At 48.3% G+C, this 22,587-nt stretch overlaps 1 protein-coding gene across 10 annotated transcripts in view; it reads left to right on the top strand.

Annotated features, from left to right (window-relative positions):
- FAM193A (family with sequence similarity 193 member A) overlaps positions 1-22,587 on the top strand; it is a 172,858-nt gene that overhangs the window by 83,803 nt on the left and 66,468 nt on the right. For 8 of the 10 annotated variants that reach the window (XR_007477063.1, XM_049709222.1, XM_049709219.1 and 5 more), the window contains 3 exons: positions 13,056-13,201; positions 13,540-13,707; positions 16,989-17,223. Coding sequence is in view for 9 of the 10 variants with exons in the window: in XM_049709222.1 (XP_049565179.1) it covers positions 13,056-13,201; positions 13,540-13,707; positions 16,989-17,223 (549 nt within the window). In the remaining variant the exon portion in view is untranslated. The remainder of the gene's footprint in view (positions 1-13,055; positions 13,202-13,539; positions 13,708-16,988; positions 17,224-22,587) is intronic. The other 2 variants (XM_049709217.1, XM_049709218.1) reach the window with 1 other exon arrangement.

Genomic DNA, 22,587 nt, shown 5'->3' with positions numbered 1-22,587 from the left:
GAAGAAAATCTACAGAATGGGAAAAAATATTTGCAAACCATATATCTGATAAGAGGATAACATCCAAAATATTTCAAGAGCTCTATACAACTCAGCAGCAAAAAACCAAATAAGCCAGGGAAAAAATGGGCAAAGGACCCATAGACATTTCTCTAAATAATATATGTAAAAGGCCAACAGGTACATGAAAAGATGCTCAACATCACTTGTCATTAGGAAAATGCAAATCAGAACCAGGCCTGTTAGAAGGGCCGTATCATCAGCAAGACAGGAGATGACAAATGCTGGCATGAATGTGGAGAAAAGCAACCCTTGTGCACTGTTGGTGGGATTGTAAAATGGTGGAGCCACGGTGGAGAACAGTATGGAGGATCCTCAAAGAGTTAAAAATAGAATTATCATACGCATCAGCAGGTCCACTTCTGGGAATATATACAAAGGAAGTGAAATACTAACTTGAAAAGGTACCTGCAGCACCATGTTCATAACAGCATTATGTACAATAGCCGAGTCATGGAAACAATCTAAGTGTTCATTGTTGGATGAATGGATAAAGAAGATGTGGGGGGTGTGTGTGTGTGTGTGTGTGTGTGTGTGTTTGTATACACACATACATATAAAAACAATGGGATGTTATTTGGCCATAAAAAATGAGGAAGCCTTCCCATTAGGACAACATGGATAGACATGGACTTTGAAGGCATTCTGCTTAGTGAAGTAAGTCAGACAGAGGAAGACAAATACTGTATGATCTCACTTACATGTGAAATCTAAAAACACAAAAAACAAACCCAAAGCCAGACTTGGAGAAAAAGAAATCGGACTTGTGGTTACCAAAGGCAGAGGGTGACAGAATGGGGAATTGAAGAAGGTGGTCAACAGGTGCAAACTTCCAGTTACAAGATAAGCATGTCCCCGGGATGTGATGTACAACATGGTGACTGTAGCCGACGGTGCTGTATGACTCATAGGCAGGTTGCTGAGAGAGTGAATGCTAACAGCTCTCATCACAAGGAAAAAGGTTGTCCTCTATCTGTGTGAGAAGATGGGTGTTAGCTGAAACCATTGTGGTAATCATTTCACAATATAGGTAAATCAAACCATCATGCTGTATGCCTTAAAGTTTACAGTGATGTACATCAATTATTTTTCCATAAAACTGGGGGAGAATATTGAAGCCCAGTATCGAAAACAAAATGCCCATTAAAAAATACTACTTAAACAAATTTTGTTGGAAGATACAGAGTTGTTTTCTGGGTTTTGCAGTTATTTTAAAAAAAAATGCCGTCGGGCATCTATATATCCATCTCTTGGTACTCGTTTGTAAGAGTTTTGTTAGGGTGTGTTTTGGTCGGGATTTTCCAGAGAAACAGAACCAACAGGAGATGGATGGGTGGATGGATGGATGGATAGATAGTTAGATAGATAGGGAAAAGAAAAGAAGAGGTTTATCGTAGGGACTGGCTCAAGTGGTTATGGAGGCCAGAAGTCTCACTGTGCACATTCTGCAAAGCCGGAGGACCGGAAGCGCTGGTGTCCGAGGGCAGAAGGTGGACATCTCTCTGCCTTTTTACTCCGTTCAGACCCTCGGAGGAGTGGACGATATCCATCTTCACTGGGGAGGGCTGGCTTCGGTATTCAGCCTGCCCATTCCAGTGCTGGTCTCTCCGGAGACACCTCACAGACACCCCCAGAAGGGATGTTTTACCAGCTCTCCGGGCATCCCTGAGCCCAGGCATCACAGAGTGTTTATCTGTGGAGTGGAGTTGCTGGGTTACAGCTACTTCAGACACATTCGTAAGGCAGCCCCAGCCTCTGGAGTGAGCGCCAGCAGCACTTGAGCCCCGGTCGCCTGTGTTCTCACCTCGGCTTGGCGTCAGGGAGGCAGAGCTTGAGGCTGGGGTGGGGGAGCAGTAAGGTAGACAGATGGTGCCCTCATGAGGTCCCACTAAGACAGGAGAGCCAGTGCCTGTTTCTGGAAGAGACAGATTTGCAGGCGAGCCTGTAGAGGATGCAAGTAAGGTCGGGTGAGGAGTGTAGAAGTTGAGAAAATTGCTGCCAGAATTTTTTTATAAACTTGTTTTTGAGAGCGAGAGTGGATTGAGGGGACTGGGAAGGAGCGAGGGAGTGGGTGAGGTTTCAGTGAGAACAGTGAGCTGGCGGGGCATCCGGGTTGCTGGACAGCCTGAGGTGCTTGTTGAAGGTGGAGACATCACTGCCCATCGGCAAGGACCTTCCCCCTCAGCAGCGTCCGGTGTTGGAGAGAGAGCCAGGCAGGGCGGCTCGGCTGAACAGGCTCAGCAGAGGCCTGGCCCCAGGGTAACTGAGAGCAGAGTCGCTTACCCTTTACCGCCGGCATGCGCCCCAGCCCTTCCGACCTGCTGGCACCCCCTAACCCCACGCCGAATTTCTACTGCAACTCCTTTGCCCTGGTTCCTGTCTCACCCATCTCAGGGTGTCTGCACAGGCCTGGCACAGAGCAGGTACCTGGGAATGATTTTTGAATGAAGGACCGAGCCTTCCTTTGATTTGTATCCACAGGTAATGTTTCAGGACTTAAGAATGTTTACAGTATGCTTCCTGTACAGTAGAGTTCACACCTTGTTGGGGCTGTGGACGTGTGTTCCTGATCTGTGAGTTCTCTGATGGCTTGTATTCTGATAATGGGGCAGGCAGGCTCAGATCGTGTGGAAGGCTTTGCCCCTGACTTCTGTGGGCCTGGGTGCACTGCTTTTCAGGGTTACTGAGGCAGCAGCAGCAGTTGTCTTGATATTCACATTCTCTGCTGAAGCCAAGCAAAGACCCATCAAAGGTGTGACCCGCTCTGTGCAGGAGAAATTCAGACAGGCAAAGAGGTGGGATGGTGGAGACATTGTGCAGAGACCCACTCAGGAGAGCCTGCCTGCACTTAGTTGTCAGAACCAGGCTGTGTTGAATTTAGCAATTTGGTTTCAACGAATCATCCTTTTTTTTTTCTTTCTTTTTTGGCCCTGCTGTGAGGCTTGTGGGATCTTAATTTCCCTGACCAGGGATTGAACCAGCTCTCAGCAGTGAGAGTGCTGAGTGCTAACCATTGGACCACCGCCAGGGAATTCCCCCATCTGTGTCTTTAAAATAATGTTAATTTGAATTTTAATGATTTTCAGGGGGTTTTGTATTTAAGTTGTAGACCAGCTTGGTTTTTTATAGTTATAAAAAGGCCTTAAAAACATAAATTATGTTGCATTTTACATTTGTGTTTGTTTAAGTAACAAAAATAGTTTTAAGTCTGGTGTGGGGGAGTGGGAGATGGTACTCTGGAGAATTATTTTTTCTTTTATTTATTTATTTATTATTTTATTTATTTATTTATTTATTTATGGCTGCGTTGGGTCTTTGTTGCTGTGCGCGGGCTTTCTCTAGTTGCGGCGAGCGGGGGCTACTCTTTGTTGCGGTGCGTGGGCTTCCCATTGGGGTGGCTTCTCTTGTTGTGGAGCACGGGCTCTAGGCACGTGGGCTCAGTAGTTGTGGCTCGTGGACTCTAGAGTGCAGGCTCAGTAGTTGTGGCGCACGGGCTTAGTTGCTCCATGGCATGTGGGATATTCCCGGACCAGGGATCAAACCCCTGTCCCCTGCATTGGGAGGTGGATTATTAACCACTGCTCCACCAGGGAAGTCCCTATTTTTTCTTTAAAGGGGCCTGTGTAGCCCTCAGGCATCCTGCCACAAGGATGACTACTTAGCAAATTAATATTCTACTTTCCTGTTTTCAGGGTTGACTGATGTATAAAGGCTTTTGGTTGTGGACATTAGCATTTGTGTCTGTGTTCACCTATATATTGTTAAAATGTAAGTCTTGCGTTTTACACTAAGTAGCCAGGTTCTCTTAATGGTTACCATGACCACAGTTCTAATCAAAGGCATGTAGTTCCAATTGAAACCAACCATTTAAGAGTTTGTTAACAGTCGTCCTTATCTCGAATGTTTGCTCTGTTGAGTCTTGGTTCATAATGCAAACATATAAAATTCCTTTGTAATGAACCTCATGAAAGTGGTTGTGCTAATAAAATGTGTCACTGCTACCACGAATTGTCAGATCAAGAGGGCAGAACTTGAGTCAGCCTCACAGAAAGATAATCTGAATGGTAGTCTTTGCCTTTTTTAGCTTAATATAATGCTTTTAAGTCTTATCATGTTCTTGCATGTATCAGTAGTTAATGATTTCTGAGCAGTATTCCGCTGTATGGATGAACCACAGTTTATCCACTCACCAATAGAGGGACAGTGGTGTTTCCTCGTTTGGGCTATCATGAATAAAGCTGCTGGTAACATGTGAGTACAAGTCTTTGTTTCGACAGAGTTCATTTCTCTTTGGTAAATACCTAGGAGTGGAATTGCTAGGTTGTGGGTAAGTGTGTGACTAACATTATAAGGACCTCTCATGCTGTTTTCCAAAACGCTTATACTGTTTCCCAGCCGCGTGTGAGAGTTCTCCTTTATATCTCCATCCTCACCAAGGTTGGATATTGATAGCCTTTAATTATGGCCAGTCTGATAATGGCTCGTAGTGTTATCTCATTATGGTTTTAAATTGCATTTTCTTAATGACTTGTTGAGCATCTTTTCATGTGCTTATTTTCTGTCTCTTTAGTGAAGTGACTGTTCAGACCTTTTGCATATTTTTAATTGGGTGGTTTGTCTTACTATTGAGTTGCCAGAAATCTTTATATATTCTGAATACAAGCCTTTTATCAGGTATGTTTCTCAGACATTTTCTCCCAGTGTGGTTTGCCTTTTCATTACATTAACACTGTTGTTGTTGTTGTTTTTAATATTTATTTATTCATTTATTTTGGGTGCGCTGGGTCTTACTTGTGGCACGTGGGATCTTTGTTGCGGCATGCGGGATCCTTTAGTTGCGGCATGCGGGCTTCTTAGTTGCTGCATGCATGCGGGCTCTAGTTCCCTGACCAGGGATCGAACCCAGACCTCTTGCATTGTGAGCATGGAGTCTTACCCACTGGACTACCAGGGAAGTCCCAATAACACTGTGTTTTGAACATCAAAAAATTTTAATTTTGGTCAAGTCCAGTTTATCAATTTTTAAATGATTTGGGCTTTTTGTATTCTGTATAAGAAATCTTTGCTACCCAAAGTTTATAAAGATTTTTTTGCCCTGTGTTTTTTTCTAGATGTCTTACAGTTTGAGCTTCTGCGTTTGATTCTTGATCCATTTTGAGTGAAGTTTTGTATCTTTTGTGAAGTAAGGGTTGAGGTTCATCCTTGTATATGGGCATGCAGTTGTTCAAGAACTATTGTTGAAAATGCTGTTTTTCCTCATTGAAATACCTTGGCATCTTTGTCAAAAATCAGTTGATGCTGTATGTGTGGGTCTACTTCTGGACTTCCACTCTACGTGTATACCCATGCTTTTGCCAGTACCATACTGTCCTGATTCCTGAAGCTTTTTATAGTAAGTTATGAAATTAGGTAGTAAAGGTCCTCAAGCTTTGTTCTTCTTAAAAAGTGTTTGGCTGTTCTAGGTCCTTTGCATTCCCATATAAAGTTTAAAATCATCTTGCCAGTTTCTACAGAAAAACCGACTGAGATTTTAACTGGCACTGTGTTGAGTCTGTAGACCAATTTGGGGAGAAATGACATCAAAGTAATATTGAGTCTCCCAGTCCATGAACATGATATGACTTTTCATTTATTTAGTTTTTAAGTTTATTCTTAGAGTGGTTTTGTAGTCTTCAATATGTAGGCTTTACACACAGTGTATTGAAACATTTCCAAAGCATTTCATCTTTTTCTTGCTATTTTAAATAGTACTTCTAAAAAAATTTCAGTGTCCAATCATTTATTGCTAGTCTATAGAAGTGTAACTGTTTTTTGTATATTGACCTTATATCCTGTGAAGATTCATTTATTTTTAAAATCATTTATTTATTTATTTATTTGTTGACTGCATTGGGTCTTAGTTGCGGCACACGAGACCTTTTGTTGCGGCACGTGGGCTTCTCTCTAGTTGTGGCACGCGGGCTCCAGAGCGCGTGGGCTCTGTAGTCATGGCGCACGGGCTTAGTTGCAGAGTTGTAGTTTGTGGCATGCGGGCTGTCTAGTTGTGGTGCGTGGGCTCAGTAGTTGGTGGCGCCTGGGCTTCATTGCCCCGCGGCATGTGGGATCTTAGTTCTCCAACCAGGGATTGAACTTGTGTCCCCTGCATTGGAAGGCAGATTCTTAACCATTGGACCACCAGGGAAGTCCCAAGATTCATTTATTAATTCTAGTGGTCTTTTGGTAGACTCTGTAGGGTTTTCTACGTAGTTGACCACATCATCTAAAAATAATGTGTTTTTTCATTTCCAATCTGTATGTCTTTTTTCTTCTTCTTCGTTATTCCGTTGGCTGGAGCCATCAGTATGATGTTGAATAGAAGTGGTGTGAGCAGACATCCTTCCCTGTTCCCAGTGTTAAGGGGAAAGCATTTAGTTTTTCACCATTAAGTATAGAAGAAGAATCTTGTAGATCAGGTTGAAAAAGTTTACTTCTGTTTTTAGTTTGCTGAGAGTTATCATGAATGGATATTTAATTTGGACAAATTCTCTTCCTACATCTATTAAGATGATCATAGAGCTTTTCTTTTTTAGTTTGTTAACAAAATTAATCATGGTGATTTTTTTTTTTTTAATCATGGTGATTTTTGAAATGTTGAATGAACCTTGCATTCCTGGGATAATCCACGCTTGGTTATGGTGTATTATCTTTTTTATAGATTGCTGTATTGGATTTGCTGCTGTTTTTCTAAAGATTGTTGCATCTGTGTTCATGAAGGATATTAGTCTCTAAGTTTCTTGTCTGACAATATCTTTGTGTGGTTTTGGTGTCAGGGTAATATTTGCCTTTTAGAATGAGCTGGGAAGTATTCTCTCTTCTTTAATTTTCTGGAAAAGTTTGCGTAGAATTGGTATTATTTCTGCCTTAAATGTTTGGTAGAATTCACCAGTGAAGCTCTCTTGACCTAGAATTGGCATTATTGGGAAGGTTTTGAACTGTGAGTCCAGTTTAGTTAGTAAAGATTGTCTTTCTTCATGAGTGAGCTTTGTTAATTTTTGTCTTTAAAGAAATTTGCATAATCATTTCACAGTATATGCAAGTCAAGTCGTTTTGCTGTACATTTTAAACATATACAGTGATATATGTCAGTTGTATCTCAGTAAAACTGGGGAGAGAAAGAAATTCGCCCTTTTTATGTCAAATATATTGGTGTGAAGTTGTTCAGAATATTCCCTTGTTATTTTTAAATTTATCACAGGATCTGTAGTGATTGTGTGCCCTCCCTTTCATTCCTGATATCAGTTGTTTGGGTTTTGTTTTTGTCTCTTTTTCTCCCTGATAGCCTGGCTAGAGGTTTATCATTTTCATTGATCTTTTCAATAAAAGGGAAAAGAACCACATTTTGTTTTAATTGATTTTCCATTTTCTATTTTATTAATTTCTGCTCTTAGGTTTATTCTTTCTTTCTTTCTACTTTATACTTAATTTATTATTCTTTTTTTGTTTGTTTGTTTGTTTGTTTGTTTTTTGGTTTTTTTTTGCGGTACACGGCCCTCTCACTGCTGTGGCCTCTCCCGTTGCGGAGCACAGGCTCCGGACGCGCAGGCTCAGCGGCCATGGCTCACGGGCGCAGCCGCTCCGCGGCATGTGGGATCCTCCCGGACCGGGGCACAAACCCATGTCCCCTGCATCGGCAGGCGGACTCTCAACCACTGCGCCACCAGGGAAGCCCTCTTGGTTTCTTAAGGTAGAAGTTTACATCATTGATTTGAGACCTTTCTTCTTTTCTGATGTGTGTTTTATTCCCGACAATTCTATCTAAGCATTCCTTTAGCTGCATCCCACAAATTTCGATATGTTGTGTTTTTCATTCTGTTCAAAATATTTTGTACTTACTCTTAGCGTGATTTATCCTCCGACCCATGGGTTATCTAGAAGTGTGTTTTGAACTGCCTTATAATTTGGTGTGTCTTCTAGATGTCTTTTTAAATTAAGGTGTGTGTATATATATGGATTTTTTAATTTGGCTGTGCCACACAGCTTGTGGGATCTTAGTTTCCCGACCAGGGATCAAACCTGGGCCCTGGCAGTGAAAGTGCTGAGTCCTAACCACTGGATCACTAGGGAGTTCCCAGAATTAAGGTATAATTGACATACAACATTCTATTAGTTGCAGGTGTACAACATAATGATTCAGTATTTGTATAGATTGCAAAATGATCACTGCAGTAAGTCTAGTTACAAAAACAGTTTTTTTGTGTGTGATGAGGACTTTTAAGATATACTCTCTTAACACCTTTCAGATATGCAGTAGAGCATTATTAACATAGTTACCATGCTGTACATTAGATCCTCTTGACATAATTTATTTTATAAATGGAAGTTTGTACCTTTTGACCTTTTTATTACTATTATCATTGTAATCAGAGAACGTACTTAATATGATTGAATTTTTTTTAACGTGTTGACATTTGTTTTGTGTTCAGTCTTGGTTGATGTTCCATGTGCACTTGAAAGAATTTGTGTTCTGCTGTTGTTGGGAAGAGTGTACTGTGAGTGTTAGATCAGATTGGTTGACGGTGGTGGTCACGTTGACACCCTTTCTGATGTTTCCGTCTGGTCTAGTAATTGAAAGGAGTGTTGAAATTTCCAGACGTAATTGTGGACTTTTACATTTATCCTTTTAATTCCTGCCTCACGTATTTTGAGCTCCGTTATTAGAGTGCTTACCCGTTTAGCATTGTTATTGCTTCTTGTTGAATCAGTCTTGTTGTCATTATTATTTTATCATCATCATATTCATCATCCCCTTCACTGGTGCCAATATTCCTTGTTCTGAAGCCAACTTTTGCTGATGCTAATACCACCCAGCTTTTTTTGGTTAGTGCTTGCATGGAATTTGTCTCCTAACCTTTATTTTCAACCTATTTGTGTCTTTGTAATCTCCTGTAGAAAACATAGTGGCTCTTGCTTTCTAATCCAGTCTGACCATCTCTGCTAACAATTAGAATATTTATTTCCATTTAATGTAATTATTGATAGTTTGGATTTAAATATACCATCTTGCTTTTTTTTTCCCCCCTATTTTTCCCATCTGTTGTTTGCTGTTCTTCTTTTCCGTCTTTTCTTTTGGATTAATTGAATATTTTTCTTTCTTTCTTTCTTTTTAAGATTTGTTATTTATTTATTTTTAGCTGCATCGGGTCTTAGTTGCAGCATGCAGGATCTTCGTTGAGGCACATGGGCTTCTCTCTAGTTGTAGTGTGCAGGTTTTCTCTTCTCTAGTTGTGGCGTGCAGGCTCTAGGGCGTGTGGGCTCTGTAGTTGCGGCACATGGGTTCTCTAGTGGAGGTGCGTGGCCTCAGTAGTTATGGCACGTGGGCTTAGTTGCCCCGTGGCATGTGAGATCTTAGTTCCCTGACCAGGGGTCGAACCCGCGTCCCCTGCATTTTAAGGTGCATTCTTTACCCCTGGACCACCAGGAAAGTCCCCGAATATTTTTATGACCCTGTTTTACCTCCTCTTGGCTTATTACCTATATCACCTTGTTTCATAATTTTTAATGGTTCTAGAGTTTACAGTATATATCTTCAACTTTTCAGCCTCTACTTTCAAAGAATATTATGTACTTAATATGTAGTGTAAGAACCTTTCAATATTGTACTCAGAGCACCACCGTTTTTTGTGTTAGTGTAGTCATATTTTTTGCATCTCTCTTGTAAACTTTACCATAGATTTTTATTATTTTTGCTTTAAATAGTTAACTTGCTTTTTTCATATCTCTGTATAGACTCTATACATATTTTAATGGCTGCAGAGTATTCCATCATTCTGATATCATAGTTTGCTTAGTCTCTCTCTTATTTTTGAGGTAGAGTTGATTTACAGTGTTGTGTTAGTTTCTCGTGTACAGCAAAGGTGAGTCGGTTATACATACATATTCTTTTTTCATATTCTTTTCCATTATGGTTTATTGCAGGATATTGAATATAGTTCCCTGTGCTATGCAGTAGGACCTTGTTTTTTATCTATTTTATATATAGTAGTTTGTATCCACTAATCCCAAGCTCCTAATTTATCCCTCTCCCCACCCACCCCGCCCCCCCAGGTTACTTATCTTTTTAAGAGAGTTTACAAATGAGAGGGGTCTTTGGCCCACATCTTCATCATGTGTAGCCCCACATCTCCACTTGGAGCCATTTAACTGGAACTGCCTTTAACATTTCTTGTCCTGCAGGGAAGCCTCTGTTTGTCTGACTGAGAGCTTTTATTTTGCCCTCATTTTTAACTGTTACTTTTGTTCAGAATTCTAGGCTGTAGGTCAGGTCTTTGCTGCCCAACCTGTTTCTGATGCGCAGTGGCGTTGTTGTTCTTCTCTTTGCTCCTGTAGACCGAAGGGGTGATTTCCTCTGCCTGCTTCTCAGCTGTGTACTTCTCACTGGTGTTTAACAGTTTTGCTCTGTGTGACTTGGTTGTTAGCTTTGGTTTACTGTGCTTGGGATTGCAGGAGCTTTTAAGATATGTCAGTTTACAGTTTCATCAAATTTGGGAAATCTTCAATGATTTAGCCCCTTTTTTCCTGGGACACAATTACCTGTGTGTTAGACATCTTGATTTTGTCTTACAAATGCTTTGTTTGTTTTTCTCAATCCTGTTTCTCGCTGTGCTTCATTTTGGATATTTATTTGTATTACTTGTCTTCAGGTTTATTGATATTCCGCTGGGTGTAATCTGCTCTTGTCTATCTCATGTATTTTTTTCTTTCAAGATATTTTTTATTTTTCATCTCCAGAAGTTCCATTTGCGTATTTTTGCATCTTTGGTCTCTCAGCTCACCATGTTTGTTTTCCTCTACTTTCATGAGCATATGGAGTTTATTCATAGTCTCCAGTTCCAGGTCCTTGTCTGTTGGTTGCATCGTCTCTGTTATTTGGGGTCTGTTTCTATGGATTGGTTCGCCTCCTGGTTATGTGTTGTATTTTCCTGCCTCTTGGCTTTGTTATTGGATGCTGGACATTGTATATTTCACATTGTTGAAGTGTTGGATTTTGTTGTATTCTTTTAAACTGTGTTGGACTTGGGCATAACACAGTAACTGAAGTTAAATGTAAGATGTGCACCGTGAGGTGACACGTTTAAGGATTTACCATATGGTAGCCACGCGCCCCGTTTTGAAAGGTCTGAAGCTTCCTCCCATGTCAGTAGAAGAATTGAGAACTGGTTCAGCCAGCCCCCCTGAGTAGGTATCTTTTAGCTGAGGCGTGATTGATGGAGAGAATTCTTCTTTTGTCGGAAGCCATTCAAAGGCTTAGTAGATTAGCCCTCTGGGTGAAGGGAGCAAGTGCAGTGAAATAAAAGCAGACGTTGGTCCTGGCCAACCTTGAAGACAGCGGGAAGACATGAGAGTCTGTTCAGATGGTGTGGGCGGGTCTTTGCAGGGATCTGTGTGGTCTCATTCGTGCGTTAAACACCACTCTGGCTGCTGCTTGGAGAACGGACCCTCGGTGTGCAAGGCGGCTGTAGCACTGTGGTATCCAGGCCTGGGGTGGGTGACAGTGGCCTCGGCTGGGCTGGACACGTGGGTGGGGTGGAGTGTGGGTGCGTGGGGGGTGGAGGTAGGGCGCGCGGCCTCGCTGCTCTCGGGGAGCAGCCTGCTTCCTCCACCACCGCCTCAGACCCGTCTCGTCTGACCGCCCGTTCCTGCCCCTCGCTGACTTGTCCGTCAGACCCGTGGCCTCTCCAGGCACAGTTAGAATCCGCATTGTCTCATTGTCAGGAATGCATGTCCCATCTGCAGAAAACACAAGTGTCTCATCTGGTTCAGAGCTTCTCCCCCAGCTTCCATGAGTGACGTCGGCGTCACCCAAGGGCATGTTGCGGGGCTGGAGGGCAGCGGTGCCTGTCCTGCGGCCTTCCCCTTGCCACCCCCGCCCCCCACTCTTCCGTTCTTTGCTGGTCTCCCTGTGGTCCCCTCTGGTGCCCAGGCCCTGCGGTCCTCACAGTCGTCCATGGCAGGTGGCTCTTGCCCATAGGAGGCCCTGTCGAGGTTTTCCTAGGCCTCAGTCGAGCCCTTGCACTGACTGCCTGCTGGGGACTGTGTGACACCCCCGTCCCCGCTCTGCCCCCGGTGTAACTCCGGGGTCCGCTCACCCAGCAGGAACGTTTTCGGGCTGGGGGTGTTCTTTAATGATGGCGCAAGCCCTACCCGCGGCTTGGGAGTGGCTCCCCTGCTCCCAGCCCCTCCACTGGAGGACTTTCTTGCGCTTCATCCAGCAGTGGATGGGGTGGGGCCGCAGGCGGGGGGCGTTGGCACCCAGCTGAGGGCTGAGCCGGGCTTGTCTCAGAGCCTTTGCACTTGACCTGACGGTGACGGGAGGAGGAGCGATGCTGTCCTCCCTTCAGGAGCCTTTCCTGTGACTTGGCCCTTCTCTTCAGGCCACTGGGGCGCTGGCCGGAGCTGGCTGCCCTGCTCACGAGCCCTGGGGGGACGTGCAAGCACCTTCCTGCACTGTGTGTGGGTCCTCAGCCCTAAACCTGGAGCCCACGTCCCCGAGGGACCAGGTGGCGGCTGTGCGGGTCGTGGGACCATGTTCTTAGGCAGGAGGAGGTGAGGGGTCGTGATCTCCATGGCGGCTGCAGGGTGCAGGGTCTGAGCCCACCTCCTCCTGGACGTTGTGGGGCAGAGGCTCAGGTTTCTGCCGAGCGGCGTCCCCCGGGATGGTGGTTGCAGGTACCAGTTAGGGCACTGGGAGTAGAATTGCTCTTTTTTAATGTGTGAAGGAGATTCATGGACCGTCCTCGTGGGGTTATGATGTGACTATCAGAAGGTACAAAAATAATCGGTTCCAGACAAAATTCTTGGGTGTCAGAGAGAAAGTTTCCTATGTAGTGTCGGTTGAAATATTTTCTTTTTGATGTATAGGTTTTCCATTTTTTCTAAAAGGCATTGTCCTGAATACTTAGTAACGAATTTGGGCCGTGAGCATTACTCATAATGAGTCTGTTCTCTTTTCTCTAAAGCAGGGTCAAGACTTCCTTCTTCACTCCCCGCTCGGCAGCTCGCAGCCCGAGGCCGGTGGCGGGAGGCTCACCCTGGGCGCTCAGCCGTTACCCACAGCCGCCCCCTCGGACACCGCGTGCGCCTGCGAGGCCTGCAGCGAGCGCAGGTACGGGTATAGGGGGGCCCTCCGCCTGCGGGGGGTGGGGTCCTCCTTCATTGCTGCCCTTGACGACTGGTGGGAGGAGGCACGTCCTCACAGAGGGCGGGAGCCTCCCCGAAACAGTTAGGGTCTCAGGTCGATGGATGCCTCCGACTTGGAGGCTGGGGAGGCCGTCACTGCCGCTGCCAGAGGCCTGGGAAGAGGAGCCAGACGCGCGGGTCCTGACTGGTCTCAGGTCCCGGCTCGGCCGAGGTGGACCGGGGCCCACGGGAGCCTTGACAGCCAAGGGCCCTGGGGGCTGTGCCGGGGCTGATGGCGCCGGTCCTGTGGGCGTTTGTCCTCAGGGAGATTTCAGCAGAGGCGGAGCGGGAACCTCAGCAGCTGCAGAACTACTGGTCGGAAGTGCGCTACACAGTCCGCTGCATCTACCGGCAGGCGGGCACCCCGCTGGCGGACGACCAGGACCAGTCTCTGGTGCCCGACAAGGAGGGAGTGAAGGAGCTCGTGGACAGGTGCGTGTTGCCCAGGCGCGGCCCTCCCCCACCAGCCGCCCACCCGGGCTTCCCCTCTGCTCGGGGGGACTCCCCTCTCGGGGTTGGGAGAGCTTGTGCCGCGAGCTCGGCCCCGGGCACGTGGCAGGCCTGCAGCAGACGGGCTGGGTGAACTCTCAGATTCTCATTCTGATGGAAGGCTTATTACCTGTGTAATGAAAGCGAACGTACTTGTCTCCTTCCTTAGTGTTGAGGCTGACAGTAAGACTCCTTCTGGGCACTTGCTGTGCCCGCGATGGCGCTGAGCACTTTCTCAGGCACTCCTGCTCTATTGCCCCGCGGAGGAGAGGCAGTTATGCCGCTTAGGAGATGAGGAAACCCAGGCCCCGTGAGGTCCGGTGGCGGATGGAGAGCCATTTGTCACAGGCCCGTTCACACAGGTGCTCCTCACTGGGCGGGGCTCCCGGCAGGGCGCTCGCGCAGGCGGGGACCTTGTGCTCAGTGACAGCACAGAGTTTGAAGTGGGTGTAATTTTTATTCTTCCTTAGAGTTTGTACCATTTGTTTCCTCTGTTTGGAGATGTTCCCAATAAAAGCAGTAAATTTGAGCGAGACGTTCCATGAACTGATTCTCATTTTGGTCCTTTTTTCATGTTTTGAATGCAGCCCCTTTGGGGTTCTGTAACCTCTTGTTCGCTGTACTGTAGAGTTCCTCCTGGAGATGGGGGTGGTGACTGGCTATGGGCTGTATTAACTAGTTAGTGATTCGGCCGGTGTGTCTAGGGTTTGACTACGTGAAATGGCTCTGGGTGGTGTGTGCCTTTTTTAGAAGTTAGGTTTCCTAGTGAATATTAGGAACGCACATATAACCTGCATGTCACACTCAGAGCTTCACAGCTTGTGAATGCTTCGGAAGAGGCCAGAGTAAAATCAGAGACAGTTGGAAGGAAATGCTCAGTAAACGATTGTTCAGATGGGACGTTACGGCAGAGAGGTTTGGGAAACAGCAGTATTCTAGTAACGAAACACACCGTTAAGAATGGAAACATTCCACGCCGCCATTTGAGGTCCGGGTATATATATGTCGCGTGTTTTCCACATGTTTTCCACGTCCTACGCTTTTCCTCGTCTCCATGTCTAAGGACCCTTCTCTTGTCTGAACGCCAGCACACACCGGGAAGGGCCGTCTGTAAAGACCGTGTCTAGGACCTGACAGCTGGCGGCGATTCTCCTTTGCCCCTTTCCGTGGCCCTTGGCATCCTGCCGCTCTGCCTCCCCCTCCCACCGCCCCCCATTTTCGCACATCATCACTGCGTTCAGCCACACTGGCTCTCGTGCCGTCCTCCACAGACCTGCTGGTTTCTTCTCTTCGCTCGGTCTGGAATGTTCTTCCTTGCTCAGGGTTCTTTTTCCTCCCTTCCATCCTTCACTTTAGACTTCAGAGTCACCATCTCAAAGAGACCACCTGACCTAAACTCCGAGGGGCCTCCCGCATCATTCTTTATCAACCCTTCCCTTCTTTTTTATCGTGTTACTGCCGCCACTACCTGGAATTACGCTCTGTATGTGTGTGTGCTCCGAGCATCCAGCGGCCTGAGAGTTTGTTCTCCTGGCGTCTTCCTGCTGTGGCTTTGACACAGCCGCCTGGGCCCAGTGCTTGTTGAACGCACAGCTGGGTGAGCTTCCACAGCATCTTCATCTTCCTGCCCCTTGGCCATAGCGCTTTTTACAAGTCTACTTGCAAAAGTACCATGTGGTCAAGTCATTAAATTTATAAGATACAGAAATGGACAAAGAAATAAAATGCAACGCATGTCTAATTCCAGCAGGCGAAGAGAACCAAGAAGGAGGCATCCAGTCTCCTTGTAAGTTCGATTGTCCCTGTGTCATTTTGAGTCTTCTGTGACTTTCCTTTAAGAGATGAAATACCTTCTGTTTCAGAGAACAGTTGCTGTACTGGTAATTAAAATTATGATTGTCATGCTAAGCTAGAAAGTCAATATATCTGTGTGAAGTAGACTCACCACAGTGGGAGTCCCATCGGTTCTTACTGTTTCTCTGGCCACGTTTTTTGTAAGGCTACACAAGTTCCATTTTCACTCGGCTCTTGTCTTTTACAACCTAGGTAGTGTGGTCACTTAAAAGTGGAATAGGTGACAACTTACAGTCTTCTCTTTTGACCCAGCGTGGTGCCCAGAGGTGAAAGGATCCACTACCCAAATCCAGGAGCTACAGCTTAATGTATTGTACAGCGTGGGTGCGGAAGTCACAGCGGCTCCTCCTGGTGACGGGCTCCAGGCGGGTGCTGTAGTTGTCACAGCGGCTCCTCCTGGTGACGGGCTCCAGGCGGGTGCTGTGGTTGTCCCAGCGGCTCCTCCTGGTGACGGGCTCCAGGCGGGTGCTGTGGTTGTCCCAGCGGCTCCTCCTGGTGACGGGCTCCAGGCGGGTGCTGTAGTTGTCCCAGCGGCTCCTCCTGGTGACGGGCTCCAGGCGGGTGCTGTAGTTGTCCCAGCGGCTCCTCCTGGTGACGGGCTCCAGGCGGGTGCTGTAGTTGTCGCTTCTCGGATGTAGGTTTCCATCTGGAGGCTCCTCAGAAGTGCACAGCTGAAACGAGTGGTCACTTGAAACATAGTCATGCCAGTTACTATAGAACAAGTTTGTAAAAGTTGATGCTCTCCAAGTTAGGGAAGAAATTCGTGAAGATGATCGTTGCTGTGTGGCCTGATGGGGCGTGTATTGACTTGTTGTCTCTGACCTTCAGCTTACACATTTTCTCTTACCGCCTTTAGTATCTTTTGGTGGGATGATTTAAAAGGAGATACACTGTCTGTAAAGTTTCTTCTGATTATGAAAATAGTAGAAGCAGCCCATTTGGATCAGATACTGAATTCCTAGGAAGAAGGAAGAGCAGCCCGCTCCCGTGCTGCAGCCAGGTGTCACCTCTGGGGGCCGTGGCTTTTCCGCTGTCCGCATATAAGCGTTCAGAGATGAGTGCTGGGGTCTCCCGGGCTTGGCAGTTCTGTGGCCCCCGCGCGGCTCCGCTGTGCCCACTCTGCTACCTGCTGGCTGCCTGAGTCCGGGGACTCGCCCAGCCATGTGGCTTCGCGTCTGACCCGGCGTCGCCTTGGGGGTTGACAGTGAGCTCTCAGTGGACGCCGGTCACTGCTGTTTGGCCAGTGACTCTGGGGGCTCCCCCTCTGTCAAGCAGGCTGACTGTGAGAAGATGGCGGTCGTTGTTAGGTGGGCACCCCCAGGCTCCCAGGGTCCCCCTGCGGGCGAGTGGTGACTCTCTCTCCTGTGCAGGCTCTGCGAGCGGGACCCCTACCAGCTGTACCAGCGGCTGGAGCAGCAGGCCAGAGAGTACGTGCTAGAGATGAAGGTCCGGCTCCTGCGGCAGCTGTCGGCCGCGTCCAGGGTGAAGTCGCCGTCCGCCCTTCAGGGCCCCCCGCAAGCGCACCAGTTCATCTCCCTGCTCCTCGAGGAGTACGGTGCCCTGTGCCAGGCGGCGCGCACCATCAGCACCTTCCTCGGCACCCTGGTGAGTCGGCTATGTCCCCTGCCCGGGACGGGGGGCAGGAGCGGGGGGTCTGGAGGCCCGTCACGCCCCCTCCCCTCCTCCGAGATGTGCAGGCGGGGCTGGGGGCCTGATTCCTCTCCTCTTTCTCTCCCCTCTGGACTTGGCTGCTGGATGAAAGCGGAAATACTGCTCGGGGACCTTGGGTCCTGGGGGCCCGGTGTGGGGACCGTGTGAGGTGAGGGCCGGAGTGGGTGACAGTAGGAAGGAGACAGAGGAGTGGCTGTGCTGTGAATTCTGCAGATGGGGGCTGTGTTCTCAGGTGGAGTGCAGAGCATGGGGGACGGCAGGGCACCTGTGTCCGGCCCCCCGGCTCACCATTACTGATCTACTCACCAGCCCAGCGCTGGACTGAGGATAGGGTCGTAGAACCACGTGAGACGCTGACCCCCTGTGGGCGGTCTCTGACTGCCTCAGAAGGGAGATGACCACAGCGGGGTGGAAGGAGGCCTCTGGTAGAAACTCAGTTCCTGGGCCTGGTCCTCGACAGCCTCAGGCGCACCTGCCGGCTGGACAGAGGGACAAGCCGTCTTTGCTTTCTCGACTTACTAATAGTCTGTGGAGTTTCTCATCATCACTCAAATTTTACTGTTAAGTGAGAGTTCATTGGGCTGGTTTTGGGTGCTTTATTAGTGGTAAAACTGCATTTTGAAACAAATGCAGTAACCAGTGGTTCCGAAGGTTTTAAGCATAAGGTCTTTATGTGACTCTAAAGTTGATAGACCTCGATAGAAAAATTAACCATTTTGCAGGTAGTTTCGGGGGGTTCACAGAGCTCCTCAAGCGGCATCACTTCAGTAGAGCATTGCCGTTCCCGCAAGTGAGTCCCGAAAACCTCGAGGGAAGCACCCACCGTGAGAAAATGAGCGGGTGAATGCATGGGCGGGCGGTTACCCTCTTCAGCACCGAGCCTGAGGGGCTGACCCCCGGGCGTCCCAAGCAGCACCCGCCCCTGGCTCACTGAATGTCTCCCCGTCCTCCAGAAGTCCAGCTCCCCTGCCGCTTCCCCTGTGCCATCACTGCCCTGAGCCTGGTGCACAGAGCGGTGCGGAGAGCTGCTGCTGCCCCCCAGCCAGCCAGGGCCAGCTCAGCCTCACCCTCCTCGGCCGGTTAGAGTGCACGCCATCTTACTCAGCTACCGGAAAATAATTTGAACCGTGCTTATTGAGCATAAGCTCTAAGCTCAGAATACAGCTGTTTGGTCAGTGATCTATTTCACTTGGCTTTGCACGTGGAGATACTCACTTTGGTTTCCAGTGAGACACCACACCAGTAACCTGGACCCTTCCTTCCTCCAGGGGAGACAGCTGAACTCTGGATAACACAGGCTAAATCAAGGTAGAACCTTTTAAAACGCATTGCTGAGTTGGCATGAAAGGCAAGAAGCCTTGGAGGGAAAAACAAATCGAAAGCTGGTGGAATCCTGAGAAAGTCATGTGCTCAGAAGCCAGCATTCCCTCCAAAGATTTCTTCTCGTCCTGGGAGAAAGGAGGTACAGCCTAGGTCCAGCACATAATGCTGGGACCACAGATGATCACAGCTTCTGTGAGGGGGCAGGAGAGACCCTGCCCACAGGAGGGACAGCAAGGGCCTGTGCCTAGGGTGACCTTGGCAGGGGTGGGGGGCTGTTGATGTGATGTGAAAACCCCCAAACCTAGAAGTCAGTGAGTCGGGCAACACGCAGATCCCCTCTGCGAGCTCACTTCATCCCATGTAACCACTGTACCGTTGTCACACCTGAGAAAACTGATGGTGATTTCTGTGCGCTCAGAAAAATGTCCCAGTTATCTCAAAAATCTCTTTTTGTGTTTGGGGTGTTCAAACCGGATTGAGAACAGTTCACAGATTTATAACAGCGTCTTTCCGGGTCTACCCCGTGATCTGAGCAGGGTAGGAGTTGACAGAGCCGAGGTGAGCTTAACTTCCAAGTCCGTGTCTCAGAGTCTCAGCATTTTTGGACTTGGACGCCTTTCCGTTTAAAAACGGAGAGCCCCAAATAGCATTTGTTTGTGCAGATATTATCTATCAATATTTACTGTGGTGAAATTAAAAGGGAGAAATTTAAAGATATTCATTAAATCACTTTTAAAATAACAGCTCATTGCGTAACATAGACAGCGTATCTCTAAATAAAAAAACTGTTTTCCAAAACAAAACGTTTAGTAAGAAGAGGGGCACCGTTTACATGTTTGCACATCTCTTTAGTGTGGCTTAACGGAGGACATATGTGTTCTTACATCTGCTTCTGTGCTCCGTGTATCTTCATAGGTTGTTTTGGTTGAAGTTTTTGAAGAAAATTGGGCCTCCCACAGATATGTATTTGGAAGAATAGTCTAATAGACTTTTCAGTTTGTTGTGGAAATTCTTCTTTGAGAGAATACACCGGAGTCCCAGTGCTTCTTAATGGTTAGCTGCAGTGTAGAACCTGAAACCGGGTCATTGAGCTGAGCCGGCTCTGTTCCGTCACAGTCCACTGGTGTGGCTCACGCTTCAGGTCGTTTTCTAGCATCAGAGGTCGGTCATTTTGAAAACACTGGTTCACCGAGTGAGCTACACAGATCTTGCTGAAGATATTCAGTGTCATGTTAGGCAACACGATATTCAATATAAAAAATGGCCTTTGTCACCATCCCTGTGACCCTCCTCAGAAAGATCTTTAAATGTGGAGAAGCTTCAAGGCCACAGTGGCAGATGTAAGTTTTCCAAAGTTCTGATGTTTGCTTGAGAGCTCGGATTTTGGGCTTGGCCACAAGTGGGGTCAGTTGTCCCTGAAGCGGCAAGCCCCCTCGCCGTGCACACTTGCCGGCTCACGCTGTGCTCACTCCCTTAGCCTCTCTGGAGACAGCCCCTCCGGCCCTCCTGCCGCCGCAGGGCCACGGACCGTGTCAGGGCGTAGAGAGGTGTCTTCGAACACATGCCTTTCCTGGGAAATGTGCTCGTGTCCTGGGCATCAAACCAGCCACAGGTTTTCTAATGTTGTACACACTGAAATAAAGCTGGGACCAAAGTTAGGCCTCCATTCACCTAGGAAATGCCTTCCCGGGCTGTAAGAATTGTGAAATCTGAATTTCCATTTACAAGGCCAGAAGAATCTTGGATCTCCAGCTGTTTCTCAAGCTCTGCTGTAGGACTTGACTGTACACACTTCCTCTTTCTTCTTCCAACCCCCAAGCACCTCCCTGCAGGTGAAGTGAGAAGTGAGAGTGGTTTGGGTGGACGTGCCTAGGCTCACGCCATCCGGGAGCTTTTTCTTTGGCCTCCGGCGGCGGCAGCACCAAGTCTCCGCCGACCCCCGGGTCTCGTCTCTCGTAGCAGCTGTGGCAGCACCCCCCCCGCACACCCCGTCCCCCCAGGCCCAGGGCATGTTGCTCAGCCTCTGCACACTGTTTCTGGCCTGTGAATGGGGCACGGCAGCACCAAGTTCAGGGTGGCCCACGGGAAGTACTCGCACTACTAGCATGTGTTGTCGTCCCAAGTTGATCTGAGGTTGTGAAACGAGCTTGGGGTCTGCTGTTTCTCTTGCATGACTCACCTGGAAGTATAATTTCAGATTTCATAAAAAATGTCAAACATCTTCCTCATAAATCGGTCTTTACCTTTATTACCTTTAGTTAATGTGAGCCCAAATCCAGAGCTGTGGTCCCACCCTTGCAAGTATTGTAACTCAGTGCCCAGGGTTGCTCACAGGCTGGCGGGCAGGGACTGTTGACTCTGTCCCAGAGATTGACAGGGGAGACCAGGCAGGCCCTCGGCTCTCCTGGACGCCTTCCCTGGACCCTCTGTCATCTGGCTGAGGGCCTAGTCTGGCTGCTGCCTTAGCTCCTTTGTCATGGAGACAAATCATAAATCAGACCGTCGCCAATCCTCTGTCCCCTGGGGACTCCCGGCAGTCAGGGACCTGCTGCGCTAGTCTCTGTGTCCTCGTGCTGGCACAGCGCCTGTGCAGAGTGGTCTCTGCTGAAGTGTGTGACACATGTCCTTTCCTCACTGCCTCGGTGGCTATGTCATTACTACAAGCACGTTCTTAAAATTATGTGCTTGTAATCAGGCCTCATTCCAGGCCTTGGGCCTAGTTTTTCGGTTCCCAGGCCCTGGTCTTCTGCCCCACCCAGCTTTCCTGTATCGTAATTGCTCCGAGAGATGCTGCGTGTGAAACAAGAATGATAAAACTTAGACCTGGGAGGCACTGGTGTTTCGGTTAAACGTGCAGTGAGGACAGGCACTGGGAACGTTGCCAGAGTCAAGGGCTTGAGGCTCCCTGCAGGTGCCACAGATGCCCTCCTGCAGGTGCCATAGATGCCCTCCTGCAGGTGCCATAGACGCCCTCCTGCAGGTGGCATAGATGCCCTCCTGCAGGTGCCATAGACGCCCTCCTGCAGATGCCATAGACGCCCTCCTGCAGGTGCCATAGACGCCCTCCTGCAGGTGCCATAGACGCCCTCCTGCAGGTGCCATAGACGCCCTCCTGCAGATGCCATAGACGCCCTCCTGCAGGTGCCATAGACGCCCTCCTGCAGGTGCCATAGACGCCCTCCTGCAGGTGCCATAGATGCCCTCCTGCAGGTGCCATAGATGCCCTCCTGCAGTTGCCATAGATGCCCTCCTGCAGATGCCATAGGTGCCCTGCCGAGTCTCTGTGCGGGTCTCGAGTACAGGCAGAGGGCTGCGTGCAACTCGAGAGCAGGTGTGCGTGCATGGTAGGGCAGGAGCACACGTGCTCAGCAGCGTCTTGCAGGTGTGTGCTCACCCTGAGTTGCTCGTTCAGCCCCTCCGTCCACTGGTGATCAGGGCACAGAGCAATGGGATCTCCACGTGTAGATCGTGTCCTGACGTCTCCAGGTGTCATAATTTCAGCTCAGTTGGGCTACACAGTAAATAGGAACAGACCAGTACATGGGGCGGCATGCGTCACCTGTTGAGAGGGGACTGGAGTGTGATGCCCAGTGAAGCCTCTCCAGACTGTCCGTCACTCAGGTGAGGAATGTTTCCCCAGGTGCGAGGTGATGCGCCACGAGTAGTGTACGTGTGACTGACAGATGGACGTGTGGGTTCACACACGCGTGGTTGCGGCCAGAGCTGTTGAATATGAACGCTGCACGTGGGGAGGTCGTGGCGCTGTCTGCCCCGGTCACCCTGTCCTCTCTGGAGGTCACTCGCTGTGATGGCCAGAATGCTTCCAAATGTTCAAAAGTTGTTGTCGAAAGTAACTGATGAGGTTGCCCATGTTTAGCAGGGAAAGAAAGAGCTGACCTTCCCCGCATTGTCACTAGCAGGGAAGTTACTGTGTCTGTCAGAACGGGAGACTTCTCGAGACAGGCGCGGAAGTGC

The sequence above is a fragment of the Orcinus orca genome, chromosome 4 (assembly GCF_937001465.1).
Source record: "Orcinus orca chromosome 4, mOrcOrc1.1, whole genome shotgun sequence".
Classification (NCBI taxonomy): Eukaryota; Metazoa; Chordata; class Mammalia; order Artiodactyla; family Delphinidae; genus Orcinus; species Orcinus orca.
This window is presented reverse-complemented; position numbering and strand designations above follow the sequence as displayed.